Genomic DNA, 14,395 nt, shown 5'->3' on the forward strand with positions numbered 1-14,395 from the left:
CAGATTTGCCTGCTTAGAAGGATTGAGGGAGATGATGGGCCACAAGAAAGCAGCTGAGCCCTTCAGTTCTGCCAGTTGCCGTTTTCTGGGTGGGAAAATACACAATGGCTCAAGCACCTGCACTTTAAGGCCAGCTGGGGAAAAGACTTAGAGTCCAGGCCTGTGGAAAAGAAGAGCATTCCTCTCTGCAAATTCTTGTTCCTTAAGCCTCTAGAAAGCAGGGCAGGTCTTCTCCTGAATGCCTACCAACTCCATGCTTGATGCCGGCGTTCAAATCTCACTTCTTTTCCTCCAGTTCTTAGGCATGGCCTTAGGGGAATGGTGACCTGTTTGGGATAAAAAGAGGACCCAGAGGAACACTCTGCCTTGTTTCTTCTATCATCTCTGCAGACAGAATCCACAAAGCATCTTAATAAGCATGGTTTGTCCTGTCTTCATTTTTTGCAGTGTCCTTGCCAAGATTCTTGGGCTGCCTAGGTCCAAGGACATTGCCCGAATTGACGTGAGTGGATTTTTTTATGTATGTCTCTAAGAGCCTGAGAGGTAAGAAAAGTGGTCACTTCAGAAGGACCCCATGGGTCTTTGATCCCTTTTCACTCAAGGGTGGGCTCTGACTCTCACTCACGGGGACTAAACCAAAGGTAACCTTGAGCCTTACTGCCTGAAAACCAGCAGAATGCTCTCTTCCAACTCATCTCCATCCGGGCTGCCCCGGGTCCAACCCTGGGAACAGCCAAGTTAAAGGCTAGTTCCTTCTGAAAGGCCTCCTTTCCTCTCCTGGATCTGGGCGATTATCCCTAAAGGACATTTCCTCAAGTCTGTTAACCTCTAGCCCATGGGAGGGAAAGGTATTCCTCCTACGCGGTTTTGTTAAGAGTCACAGACAGTCAGAGAGCTCTCCAGTCCAACAACCTCACTTCGCTGATGGGAGACCTAGAGGACCTGACCAAGGCCACAGAACCATCCGAGTGCTAACGGGAAGGGTTCTGTCTCACTCCGATTCCTGGGTGCCTCACCCAGTAGCCTTCACTGGGTGATCAGAAAATTCGAGCTGAATTAGACTAGACCCGAGTCTTGTCATTCCCAGACAAGTACCTTTTCTTGGGAACCACTTGTTCTCCAACGGGGCCGTCTACGAGAATCACCTGCACCACTTTCAAAAATACGTCTGGATCTCACCTCCAGAGATTCTGAGAGTGATTGGTTTGGGTGGGGCCTGGGCACCAGGGCTTTGAAACTCTCCCAGGTGATTCCAGTGCGCAACCAGGACTAAGAACCATGGATCTAAATTATTCTGCGCTACCAGAGTAAAGAAAGAGAACTGCTGGTCTCTCGGGCCACTGTTCCCAGTCTTCCCAAGTATGGGAGCCAAGGGTTTGGGTCGAGAGGAAAATGGAGAAGACCTTCAATTCGCTCTTGGCAATGAACTGTCCATTCCCCACCCTTGAACGACACAGAAAAGGACAAGGTTTGGAGATCAAGTTAAATGTCCAATTTATTTTTATAACTTGAAACCAGAACAAACTTGGTTTTGAACAAGCGTACAAATGAAATGGCAGACACATGCTGAACTCAACATTGTGACATTAAGGGAAAAAAGAGGCCCAAAATCTTGTACAGAGAATAAAAGGAACAATAAATATTTTACTAAGCCATATTGAAATGACCTCCTGTCATCTCAACATTTTATCCATAATAAAAAAAAAAAGTGCCCGTTTCTTAAACAGAGCACAAATACCAAGCAATAATAAATAGTTCCAAACTTGTAGTAAAAGACAGAACCTCCAAGTAAACAACAAAAGCTCATACAATAAGTAATAGAAAAGGTAATAAAAATATTTCGCCTTGCCCGTACAAATGCAAACAACTTAAATCAATGTAACTTTGCTTTGCAGGGTTGAGATACAAAGAGCACCAAATCACGGGTTTGCCTGTGCGCAACAAAACCTTCGCTACGGACCGGGATGAAAGGCTGACTTCCTTACTTTTCACATTTTGCTTATAGTAGTTCAGCCTCCTCCTCTCCCCATGAAAGACCTTCTAATGGCAAGTGGCAGGTTCCAATTTGGGGCAACTTTGAACAAAGTTGTGGCAGTATGGAAACCGGCCTGAGGTCGGCTGGGTCACCCAGGCTCGGGGGGGCCCCCCTCACTGGGTCGTCTGCTCCAGTGTGGGCTTTTTAAACATGAAAGAGAAGCATAATGCTCTTTTCTCTGCAATCGACAGAGACACAATCTTTGTGCTTTAGGATGGCTTAGTCCTGGCATTCTGGTGACTTTGTGGAAGCTGGTGAGGGCTGGCTAGCTTTCGGAACTACAGGAGGACCACCCTGGAGGCTCCAGTACCTTAAGAGGGCATTGGAAGGAAAGGGCAGCCCCTGGGTCTTCGGATCGGGCAGGTAGGAAACTGACATCTCAGCTTTCTCTCCCCGCCCCCCTTTCTGTTCCCTTTGCAAAGGTCAGTGGCAAGGAGGGAAGGGTGTATGAAACAGAAAAGCTCCCAGAAGAAAGATTTCTGCTTTTGGTCAAGAATTGCCCCAAAAGATGCTTGGTTATACTTTCATAACCTGAAATAATGGTTTTACAGTTCCTGAAATAAAAAATGGCTTCCTGATATAAGTTTTTTTTTTTAATGTATTATTCCCTCATCCAAAAAACCACCACTTTATTATCTTAAAGCTACTTGGCTTTACAAAAAAAAAAAAAAAAAAAAAAGAAAGAAAGAAACAAACAAAAAAAAAACCCAGGGGAGTACAGAGAGGGAGAAAGAAAAGAAATTAAGTAAAAATGAAGAGGACAAAGTAAAAGTGACAGAGGCTGGAGGACGGAGAGGAAACACAGGGGAAGGAGAGAAGCGATATGGAAAGGCACCGGATGCATCCCAGGCCCTCGGCACTCGGAAACTGACGGAATGTAGGTTTCAGCGAGAAAAGCAGCAGAGCAGGTAAGAAAGACAACAGGCCAACACTCTCCATGGAAAGAAAGGCCCTGGGTGTGACGGGGACTCTCTCCCGAAATCCAGCTTGCACTGGTCTCAACAGGAGCTCGCGTCACCTGTGCCTCGCTGATTCACCAGCTCCTTTTACTGCGTCTTTTGTCTGTTTCATGTTTTCTCAAGGACTAAAGAAAGCTCGGTTTGCATTCCTTTCTGCTCTTAAGGGCGGGAGACGTGGTGACCGCCACAGTGGTGGACAGTAGAGCAGGAAGATGCCCTCTCGCTCTCTCCTCTAACACCTGACATCTTACAGACGGCCTCTTGGAGAACGAGAGGACTCTGTGAAATGTTACCGACATCTTTACAAAAACTGATTTCTCCACTCAACACGAATAAAGAATTTCCCATCCGGTCTGCTGTGGCCACACCAGGGAGCCTTGATGCAAGGTTCGGGGCATTCGGAGAGAAGCCCTGCTCGAACAGTCCTTTGTATAGGCCAATTCCGACAAAAATATATACAACTAAAATGGTTTGTGAACCAAAGCATTTAACGACTTCCTTTTGTTTCTTTTCCTCAAAGGTTGTCAAACAACCCTTCTTCTCCTGTACAATAGGACTAAACATACAAATTTTTTTTTTTGCAATATTTTATCCTGCCAAATTAAAAAAATATATTATGGCAGCCTGTTTGTTTTTGTTTTTTTTTTCTTTTTATTTCCAAATTCACTAACAAAAAGGTACATTAAATCCCTTTAAAAGGACAAGCTTACAGTTAAAAAATTACAAGCTCCAGTAAAAATACAGCAAGTGCCTACATCATATGAACCAACCAATATATCCATTCCAGAGGGGGCGGGGAGAGAAAAATAAGTAAAGGTCAGAAATGTGATTTTTTTTTTCTGCAAAGCAATAACAATATTAAGCACTTTTTTTTCTACATACTTTTTCTACATGGTGTAGCAATCCCCTTTTAATCCCCAAATACAAGTTTCTATACATTTTTTTGAAATAAAAATTCAACACCCAAGGCAGAAAAGAATTTACTAAAACTCCGACTTTACAGTTACTGTGACAAGAACAAATTTATAGACCCACCATTTAAATTTTACTGCAACATTTTCAAGGAAAAGAAAAGGGTTTTTTTTTTTTCTTGTTTTGTAAAATGCCCAGGCATTCTCGATTATTACAAATACTGGTCCACTTGTACAGTAATCAAGAAATTTTAATATATATAATATATACTAAAACCCCGTCACCAAAAAGAAAACAATATACACGCAGCCACTGTGGCATTTTTTTATAACCTAGTAAGCAAACTTGGAAAAAAAATGATCGCTCCAACACACATACACACAATTTTTTTTTTACCCTTGTATGTATCCAATACTGTAAACGTATTTTTAAGACAGAGTGCACTAAATTTAACTTTAGAAAAAAATTAGCCGTTGTTCCTGAATTGTTTTTGTTTTTCATTCAACGATATCAACGTGTAACTTGTGTCACTTGAGTTTTAATTCAGCAGTAAATCACCTCCACGCCAAATCTAAGCAGCGTTGTCCCACAGACAAAGGGGGATGAGGATAATTCAGCTAAGGATGTCCACAGTTGTGCTGGGCTTATCTCTTCATTTGATTGGGTCTTATGGCATTTTCATGTCCTCTATCTTCAACCAGGATTTTTTTAAATTTAATTAAAAGTAAATGTGGCTTTGTTTGTGTCTAAAGAATGTACTTTTCTTGTTTTACTCTTTTAAAAAGTCTTTTCATTTCAAAAAAAAAAAAAAGTTTTGCATTTGTCTCAAGAGACTCAGATAGGAAGATCAGTTTCCAAGGCACTCACATCAAATTGAATGGCAGTAGAAAAACCGTCCAATAAATTATTTTATTTTGTTCTTTATAGTGCCAGTATTGTGAATGCCAAGCTTAGCAACACTGACACTCGATCTCGGCCGTCCCTTACAGGTTAACCCACCTCTGGGCCAAAGAGAAGAATATGCTGCAATTTCTTGTTTAGAAGCCATTTAATTTAAATGCAAACAAAAGCTTTAAAGTGCGGGTCAACAGAATTCAAATATCTAATCTTAACAGTCCAATGTTTAGTACCCTCCAACCTAATGGGATAGAAAAGAAAAAAAATTGGGAAGTAGCGCTGGGCACCGTCGGATGGAGCTATTTCCCTGCTTTCCCAGTAAAAGGGAAGAGAAATTCGCAAGATCCTCCCACCTGTCCATCCAATGTCATCAGTGTGCGTTAAATGAGAGAATACTACCTTCTCTCAGTTCACCTCATCGGGGCACTTGTCTGCTTGAGACACGGTCAGTTATCACTGGAAGCAACGTGCGACTCGGGATTTCTGTGGTGGGGGGTGATGAAAAGAGAGAGAGAGAGAAGCCGTCAAGCCAGAAGAAGCCTGAAAGAACATGGCTGGTTCTTTCCCTTCTGTATCACTGCAGGTCACCACCATCTACCCAAAAAAGTACCCTCAGCCCATTTTATCTAGCCTCATCTACAGCAAAGAGCAAAGATGGTATCCCAGGGCATGAGAACACTCCAAGAAAAGCACGGTAGCTGCTGGTCATGCACAACTCTAAGATGCTTTTGGGCCATCTCCCGGGCAGTTCTCAAAACCTCCTATTTCTCTGTCAGTGGTGAGTTTTCTGGGGTGGGGGGGGGGCTGAGGAGGGGGAAGGAGGGGCCTCTGACTCTCCCCCACCACTAGAAGCTCCCTTAGATGCTGTAAAGGTTGAAATCAACACAGAAAAGTCCTCTGTTACTCAGGAGATCATCAGTGCTACATCTCAATTCCAATTCTGAAACAAAGTGCTACAACGTTAAAGATTGTTATCCGCTGTACATCCACCCCTCCCCCCCCAAAAAAACAGCATGCCACTTTTTATTTCAGGACCGAAGGAAAAGAAAATGAAGAAGAAGGAATTTAAAAAAACAAAGTAAACAACTTTAAAAGTCATTTAAGTGTTGGCTTCTTCACAAGAAATTACACATGCTTAGCTTAAATCTCAAAAAAGCAGCGCCCTCCCCCCCAAATTATAATTTAAAAGATAAGCTTCCCTTCTACATCGCTTGGGAATCATTGCTCAGGCTACTACTGGGTTTTAAAAAAAAAAAAAAAAAAAACAGAAACAAACAAAAAAAAAAAAACCCAAAAACAAACAAACAAAAAAGGATGGATACCCAACAAAATCTCTTAAAGGAATTTAAACAGAAAGAATAATAATAAAAAGTATCTGCACATGCCAAAAAAATTACAAAACCCAATAAATACAGAAATTATTGCACAGTTAAAAGGCTCCACAATTTTTACTGCCTCTATCAACCCTCGGGTTTCCATAGGACTTCTTAGACACAGGTTAGGTTGGAGCGCCGCGGGCCCTGTGCCCCGGGGCCGGGCGGGGCGGGGATGGGCGGCGCGGCGCGGGCGCGGGCGCGGGGGCGCGCGCGTCGGGTCAGCATTCTCTCGGGAGGCGGCGGTTCCACTGTACAGGGGCGGGGCGCCGGGCCGCGCGCTTAGCTCCTCTCGGCCTGCTCGATTTTGACGTCGTTAGTCAGCAAGTGCTCGCCGTGCCACTTTTTCATGTGTTTCTCCAGGGTGCTGTAGACGCTGAAGGGCATCTGGCAGATGTCGCAGCGGTACACCTCCTTGCCGATCTGCCCGTGCGTCTTCATGTGGCGCGTGAGCTTGCTGCTCTGCGCGCACGCGTAGTTGCACAGCTCGCACTTGTAAGGCCGCTCGCCGGTGTGGCTCCGCCGGTGCACCGTCAGGTTGCTGCAGTTCTTGAACACCTTGCCGCAGTACTCGCACGTGTCGCTGCGCCGGCCCTCCTTGGAGCTCGGCCGCCCGGGGCCCGGGCCGCCCAGGTGCGGCGTGCTGCCCCCGCTGGCCGTGCCGCTGCGGCCCGACAGGCCGCCGTCCAGCAGGTCCCCGGGCGGCGTGGAGAAGCGCAGGCTGCCGTTCTCGGACGAGTGCTCGGACGACGTGGCGAAGGGCGACTGGCGCGCGTCCGTGAAGCCCAGGAAGGGGTCCTTCATGAAGTGCCGCGACGCCGCGTAGCCCACGAGCCACTGCGAGTACACGTTCTCGGACGGGATGAGCGCGGCGGGCGGCAGCTCCAGGTCCTTCTCCACCTTGATGCGCTTGGCCGCGCTGTTGAGCCCGGGGCTGGGCAGCGGCGCCGGCTTGCGCGGGAAGAGGCCCGGGAAGGGCTCGGCGCCGGGCGCGAAGCCGCCGCCGCGCCCGTTGACCGCGCCGCCCGGGCCCGCGTCGCCGCAGCCGCCCGCGTCGTCGTCGTCGCCCGCGTCGCCGCCGCCCGGCGCGCGCTTCAGGAAGGCGCCGCGCTTGGGCTTGTCGGCCAGCAGCTCGCCGTACTGCGGCAGCGCGCCCAGCCCCACGTTCTCCATGACCTTGCCCAGCACCAGCGCCTTCTCGTCGGCCAGCGCCTTGGCCGCGCCGCCCACGCCGCCCGCGCCCGCCACCCCGGCCACGCCGCCGCCGCCGTTCTCGCGGTTGCGGCTCAGCTCCGAGTCCATGCTGAAGCTCGACTCGGGCCGGCTCTCGTTCTCCAGCAGCAGCTCCTCCTCTTCCTCCTCCTCCTCCTCGTCCTCCTCCTCGGGCTCGTGGCCCAGCGACGGGTCGCTCTCGTGGTGGCGGAAGTCGCCGTCGGCCGCCTTGAGGCCCTCGCCGGCCAGCTCGCTGGTGCCGGGCTCCGGGGAGCTGGCGGCCGAGAGCCCGTCGTCGGAGCGGCCGGCCAGCGAGCCGGCCTTGTGCATGTGCGTCTTCATGTGGCGCTTCAGCTTGCTCGCCTGCGAGCACGCGTGGTCGCACAGCTGGCACTTGTAGGGCTTCTCGCCCGTGTGGCTGCGCCGGTGCACGATGAGATTGCTCTGGAACTTGAACGTCTTGCCGCAGAACTCGCACGACTTGCTCTTGGCGGGCGGCTGCGGCGGCGGCGTGCCGCCGGGGGGCATGGGCGGCAGCGGCGGCGTGCTCAGGAACGGGGACTTGGGGCTGGGCTGGAAGGGGTTCAGGAGCCGGTGCATAGGGTTGCCGCGGCCCGGCGACACGGGCGGCGGCGTGGAGCTGTTGCCCGCCAGCTCGCGGAGCCGCCGCGAGAAGTCCATGGCGGGAGAGTCGATGGCCATGGGGTTGAGGCGCATGACTCGGTCAAAGGCACTGGGGTGCTGGGCGACGAGCCCCATCTCCTCGGCACTGAGGCGGTGCGGGTCCAGGTGGTGGCGCGGCGGCGGGCTGAAGAGCGGCGGCGTGCCGGGCAGGCGGCCCTCGCCGAAGCCCGGGTGGTCCCGCAGGATGGGGCCCGTCATGCGCAGCAGGTTGAAGGGGTTGCTGTCGCCCAGGAAATTCATGAGCGGGGACTGGGCCACGGCCTCGGGTCCCAGCGGCGGCGGGATGGTGAGCCGCGGCGTGAGCGAGCTGCTGGCCGGCCCGGGCTCCAGGTAGATGCGGAAGCCGTGCGTGTTCTGCGCGTGCTGCAGCAGGAACCACGCGCTGTTGAAGGGCTGCTTGCATGTTGTGCAAATGTAGCTGGAAGGCTCATCTTTACCTGGGGAGACACACGGACAGAAAGGCAGACAGAGCGTGAGAAGCAGACTGGGCGCGCACCGCGGGGCCAGAGACCTGAGGGCGCGCGGGGGCGGGAATCGAGTCCTGGATCCGCAGGGCTTGGGAAGGCGGCCACAGGGCCCCTTTGGAGCGGGCGGGGCCCGGCGACCTGTCACCCAGGCCGAGACCCCTACCAACTGCAGAGCTGAAGAAGCGGGCTCCGTGGACGGGGAGACCCGGCAAAGCCCCCATCGGCCTCGCCACCGCAGCTAGCACCCGCAGTTCCTAGGCCTCGACCTGCTCCCCCAAAGAAAAGCTGCTCTTGTCGCCGTCATCTCAGAAGCCAAACGAGGCGGCGCTGTGAGACCGCCTGACGCCAACCGTAACACAGCCGGGACACCTGCAACCGCGACAGACCCAGGTTTTGTCAACCAAGGCACTACTGACGTCTGGACCAGGATGACTCTGCGGGGGTGGGGGGGAGGGAGGGCTGTGCTTTGTAGAATGTTCAGAACCGTCCCTGGCCTCTCCCACTACAAGCCAGTCAAACTGCCTACACCCCCACCCCCACCCCCACCCCCACCCCCACCCCCGCTGGAGGATCACAAACCTCTTCAGGCCTGACCAAATGTCCCCAGGGGGACAGGGTATGAAGCTGCAGCTCACAGCTCCCCCTCACCTTGAGAACAAGTGATTAGGCAATATTTGATCCAAGGGGTTTCTAAAAAACCCAAGTTGAACTCAATTGCCCAGCAAACGTCTTTTTAAAGAGAGACGGCTGATACCTCTGCACTATTTGGGATTCCAGCTAAAGGAAATGCCAGGGTTGCGAACACCAGCATACCGTCAAATTAACCCACGAATTACACAGGAGGAATTTAGCATGTTAGGAAGCTCACTGCCCCCCAGTCCCCCTCTGGCCTCACACACACACCCCTAACCATCATGCAGAATCCGGCCTCCACAGGCCCCTGGGCCGGGGAGGGAGAGAGGGCCGCTGGCGTACATGAGGTCCTTTGCTGGAATGCTAACTGCGGGACAGTGTCAAATCTGACGCGGCGGTCAGGATGAATGCTGGCAAGTGTGGATCTGTTACATACTGGCTCTGGCGACATCGGGAGCCAATCTTAGTGGACACTTGTGGCACGGAGCCAGAAACGTTACTGTCTTTGTCCATCACTGAGGCAGCCACAAAATGGAGGCTGAATGGTTTCATCCAGAAGCTGTCTTGAGCCGCCCTCCTCAAACTCCGGGGGCAGCGCGAAGCTTTTCCAGTCTGAATTGCTCCTAATGCTTTCTATAAAGGGGCAGGTGCAGGCAGGCCCTGCTTTCCACCAGCAGGCTCGCTCGCTAGCCGGGGAAGGAACAGGGAACAAGACATCACAGCCGGGATCTTGAAAAATCCCTTTTGTTTTTTCTAACTGTCCTGAACCTGGAAGGTTTTAACGCTGACCAAGTATGGTCACATCAGACTCCCTGGTCCCCTATCCCAGCCTCTTCCCAAAAGACCTTCCAAGATCCCATGCAGAGATTTATTTTTTGTTTTCCACACACGAGTTATACTTCCAGGGGGCTTCAGGCTTATCTGTAAAACCCAGGTGAATGAAGGACCCAGTGCCCTGTTCAGGGGGATGGTGGCAGAGAGCAGAGACCTCCCTGCCCCGTGTCGGGTGTGAGCGTCACAGAAGGGGCCGACAGGTCCAGCGGGCGGGGTGCAGATCCTCCCAGACCCCCAAACCAACTGGGCCAGAACACCCACCCCTGGAAACCAAGACGGGCCTTAGGAGCGGGGTGCCTCGTAGTGATCCGACGGCTCTCGGCTCCTAGGTTCTGTCTCCGTGTTTGGTGGTGGTCAAGACAGTGGGCGGGGGAAGGCCAGAGAGGAAAAGGGACCCTGAGGGTCGGCTTCACTCTGCTTTTGCCAACAGCTCAAGGAGAACTACTGAGGCAATTTTCTCTCTCCAGCATACCCACTCTTTCTGGGCCATTCAGTGCCCCACGCCGGAGTCCCCGAGGAGAGTTTTCCCCCGCTGGAAAATGACAGGGAGGCCTCCCAAGGCCCTGGGGCGCCATGTTTCTCATGGGGCGCCCGCTGTACGGCGGCGCCAACGTGGGCCTTCCCTGCCCGCACGGCCCTCAGCTGGCAGAGAGAACGCCACCTCCTGTCCTCGCTTATTAGTTAATGTACTTGGGACAACAGAGCCCTCTGCCTCAGACTGCCTCACGAGAGAGCTGGCCAGAAGCCACGGTGTTTAGAGCCCTGCTCAAATCCTCTTCTAGAGCAAGACAGAATAAATACGTAATAAATAACAAGAAGATAAATAAAATGTGCCTTTCTGACCCACGAGCTAATAACACAAATGAAGTGCCACATCCCACAAGGTCATAGATCTTCAAATTAAAGAGCGTTTCTGTACCCTTCACCTGGGCTTTCGGAAACTCTAATTAATCGACTGATGGTGCGCAGCTGCTTTGGCTCTTCGTCATTTAAGTGGGACCCCCTTCCCCCCGTCTCTCTGTTCATCATCTTCATCTCCTTGGGCTTCCACTCCAGAGCATTTCCTGTTTCTTGTTCTGACGGCCACGTATTTTCTAGAAAGTTCTATGCTGGTGAGGAATATGGATAACAGAAGAAAATGCAGAATTCCCCAGCAGGCCAGGAATAAAGACTGCTCTTCAGCCGAAATGGCCGATTAAAACCTTTTTTTAACTCAAAATGGCAGCTGCTGGGAAGCATGTAGCTGCATGTTCTAAAGAGCTCAGATGTTTCCACTTCTTGTTTAAAAAAAAAAAAGAAGAAGAAAATTTTTAAAAAGACGCTTTTAAAAAACTCTGGAGCAGCCCAGGAAGGAAGTTACCTGTCCGTAATTCACCAGCAGGTGGGGAAGAACTTCGTGTCCATCAAATCGGCTCTCAGGGCCACCGCGGTGCCGGGGTGAGCTCTTTCTTTTCCCGCACCCCTGAACCGCTTTGGTTCCCGGACTTCCCTTGCACGATGGCAAGATTCACTGCAGGCGACGGCCTTCCCAGGATCTGACAGCTTCTGACTTTTTTTTAAATCTCGCAGCCCTCAAAGGCCCTCCCTAGACAACTCTCTTTCCACTACCCCCAGCTTTTTTTTTTTTTTTTCCCCTTAATAAAATGTTCATTTCCATATTAGCACTTCATGGTTCTCTCGTGCCTGGAAGTAGCCTTGAGCACTAGGGCTGCTCACTTTTAACAAGTGAACAATGTCAGAAGTCTTTGAAGAGCCACTCGGAACATTTTTCTATTCAAAAACTCACTAAATATTTTACACTTGCCGCATTCCAGTCACAGGCGGCTCATTTTTAAACGCAATGGGAGACCCTTGGCGAGAGGGCTGGCCCCCGTCCCCATCGCAGGACCAGAGGTCACCCCCTCCTCAGGCTAAGGGCCACTGCCCAGAGGTGAGCTGGAGGCTCAATGAGGCAACCCCTTAGCCGGCGGACCAGAGAGGACCCACCCCCACCACGCTGCCCGGGGGGCCACTGAGGCTCCATGTGAGCGGTGGATGCCTGGATCCTTTTGAAGTGACGTCCCCGGCAACATCAAACCGGCCTACAGACCTAGAAACGTCAGCTGCGCTTCGATCACGCAATCAGGCTTGGCGACTCCGAACCCAGGGCCCGTGTCTGTCCTTGCTCGATTCCTTCCTCAGACAGCATTACTCTCAGTTGGCAAAAACCCAGATGGGATCTTCTTTGCTCTACTGGCTCTAAAGGCAGTCCTTGGGATTTTCTCCAGCCAGAAACGCCCCTTGCCATCTCTAGGTTATGGGGGCTTGGGTGACATTCCCAGCCTTGACATTCCCAGCACAGTGATTCGCTCAAATCACAACCTCGTTGGGCCTCGATTTCCACATCAGCAGAATGGGACTAAGATACCTGCCCCTAAAGAGGGCCGGGGGCACCCAATGAGCTGCCACGAGGGGACCCCTGTGGAAATCGAGCACCACGATGGAGAGGCTGAGTGGGGCTTTCTAGGTTTCAGTGTATGGGGTCCGTCCTTGAACCTGGGGGTGCACATTCAAGTCTGGCAGTCATAAAATCTGCCCCGACTTTTCATGCAGCTGGCTTCATGCGTGAGCGGTTCCAGAGAAGTGCAAACTCACTTGCGGTGAGGGAACCTCCTTCCTTACAGTGACACCTGGGGACCGACAGCAACCGGACCCTCCTGCAATGGATGAGAGTCTCCCTCCGCGGTGAGGGGTTGTTGTTCCTTTTTTTTAATGAGCATTTAAATAATTGTTCCTCCTTATTATGCCGGTTACTCTAATAATACTAATAAAGGTATCATGTCCAATAAAAAATACACCTTTAATGGAGTCATTATTCAATGAAAAGGACACAGTTGAGCACGCTAGTTTAACAGGTCTCTCCGAAGGCCAAGTGATGCCACGAGGAAGGGCGCCTGCGCCCGTGGGAGATGCAGCGGCTGCTCAGAGGGGACAGCCAGGACACCCCTCAGGCCCCCAGCTCACACGGGGCCACAAGCAAGATCCCACCTGGGCCATTCTCCAAAGCTGGAGGCAAAAATTAGAATCCGGACTCTGGGCTGCTGACCTAAGAACCGGGTCTTGGGTTCACAGCCCTCCACAGTTTGCACAGCCCTCCGCAGCCGCTTTTGTATCTCTGCTGGCATGAGCGTCGCCATTACTCACCCCGCCCCTGAGGGACGCCAGGCAAGGGCTGCACCCCTGCTGGAAAGAGGGAATGGAAGCTCAGGAGCAAGCAGAGGAGAGTCCCACAGCCAGCAGGGAGGGGGCCGTGACCCTCCTCAAGCTTCCCGACCCCAGGCTCGCTTCCCGCCCACTCTCCAGCGCTCAGTACCACCTCAGGGGCTGATCTCTCTCGCTACACTGTTTCATGACGAAAATGGCCAAGAAGGAGGCTCTCCTTCCACGCCCTGTGTCCCTTTGGTGCAGGGCACCGATTATCCTCTCATGGAACCCAGTCGAGGCCGCCACGGGCCTGGCCCCCGGAGGGAGACGTTTCACAAAGCAAGTGAGCCCACTCGATGGGGTGTGGAGTGCAACAGGACCCAGGACCCAGATGCAGGGGCAAGAGGCTGGATCCTAGGTCCCCTATACCCCAGGAGAGGGCTCAGTTCACCGGCCAACCCCCTAGTCCTCCTCCCGAATCTCTAGCTGCTTACAAGATTGTCTCCACTGTTCCAAAATGGTAGTAATTATGATCACCATTATCCCTAAAACGTGTGGACCCCTCATTAGTTGTAAAACCGTCTCCCCTCTCATGATCCCAGAAAGAAAAGGTCAGCCAGCCACCTCAGCGGTTTTTGTAGGTCTTGTGTGTCTATCATTTCTGAGCACGGCCGTCTCTGAAATCTAGAACCACCCTTGCTTGTTCTGAATGTACCCTGTCAACCCTCAGCCTCTCTCCAAGGTGGAGCTGTGGAAACAGTCACCACAGCAGTAAGCACAGACGTCATGAAGCCCTTACACGGGCCTGTCCACAGTGAAGCAGGGCTGACCTCCCCCGAGACTCCACACAAGCCGCGAAGGAAGAATGGTCACTGGCCCCATTTCACGGGGGAGGACATTGAGGCCTGGAAGAGGCCACCCAGCCGACTGTGCTCTTGAGCCCCGTGCTGACTGGTAACAGTCAAGAGAGAAATGTGTCCAGACTGGGCCCCCCGGCCAGGGCACCCAGGCATGGCTGTGCCTCGGCTCCTTTCCTTTTGTCCCAGCCCACATGAAAGTGGAGGTGGCAGCTCTGGGCGAGAACCACAGTAAGTCGGTGAAATCGTGTTGACTGCGTCTCACGGAGAAGTCAGGGATGCACTTTGTTGGTCCTGGGGGTGTCAGGGGGGTGACACCCAGCTCCCGTGTGGTCTCCGGGGTGCTCCG

The 14,395-nt window shown here is 52.2% G+C and overlaps 1 protein-coding gene across 4 annotated transcripts in view; it reads right to left on the minus strand.

Annotated features, from left to right (window-relative positions):
* Positions 1-1,477: 1,477 nt before the first annotated feature.
* Positions 1,478-14,395, minus strand: part of BCL11B (BAF chromatin remodeling complex subunit BCL11B) — a 94,320-nt gene continuing 81,402 nt past the window's right edge. For all 4 annotated transcript variants that reach the window (XM_032345223.1, XM_032345222.1, XM_032345225.1 and 1 more), the window contains one exon: positions 1,478-8,509. In XM_032345223.1, the coding sequence (XP_032201114.1) occupies positions 6,459-8,509 (2,051 nt within the window). In that variant the 3' untranslated portion in view covers positions 1,478-6,458. The remainder of the gene's footprint in view (positions 8,510-14,395) is intronic.

Source organism: Mustela erminea, chromosome 5, assembly GCF_009829155.1.
Source record: "Mustela erminea isolate mMusErm1 chromosome 5, mMusErm1.Pri, whole genome shotgun sequence".
Classification (NCBI taxonomy): domain Eukaryota; kingdom Metazoa; phylum Chordata; class Mammalia; order Carnivora; family Mustelidae; genus Mustela; species Mustela erminea.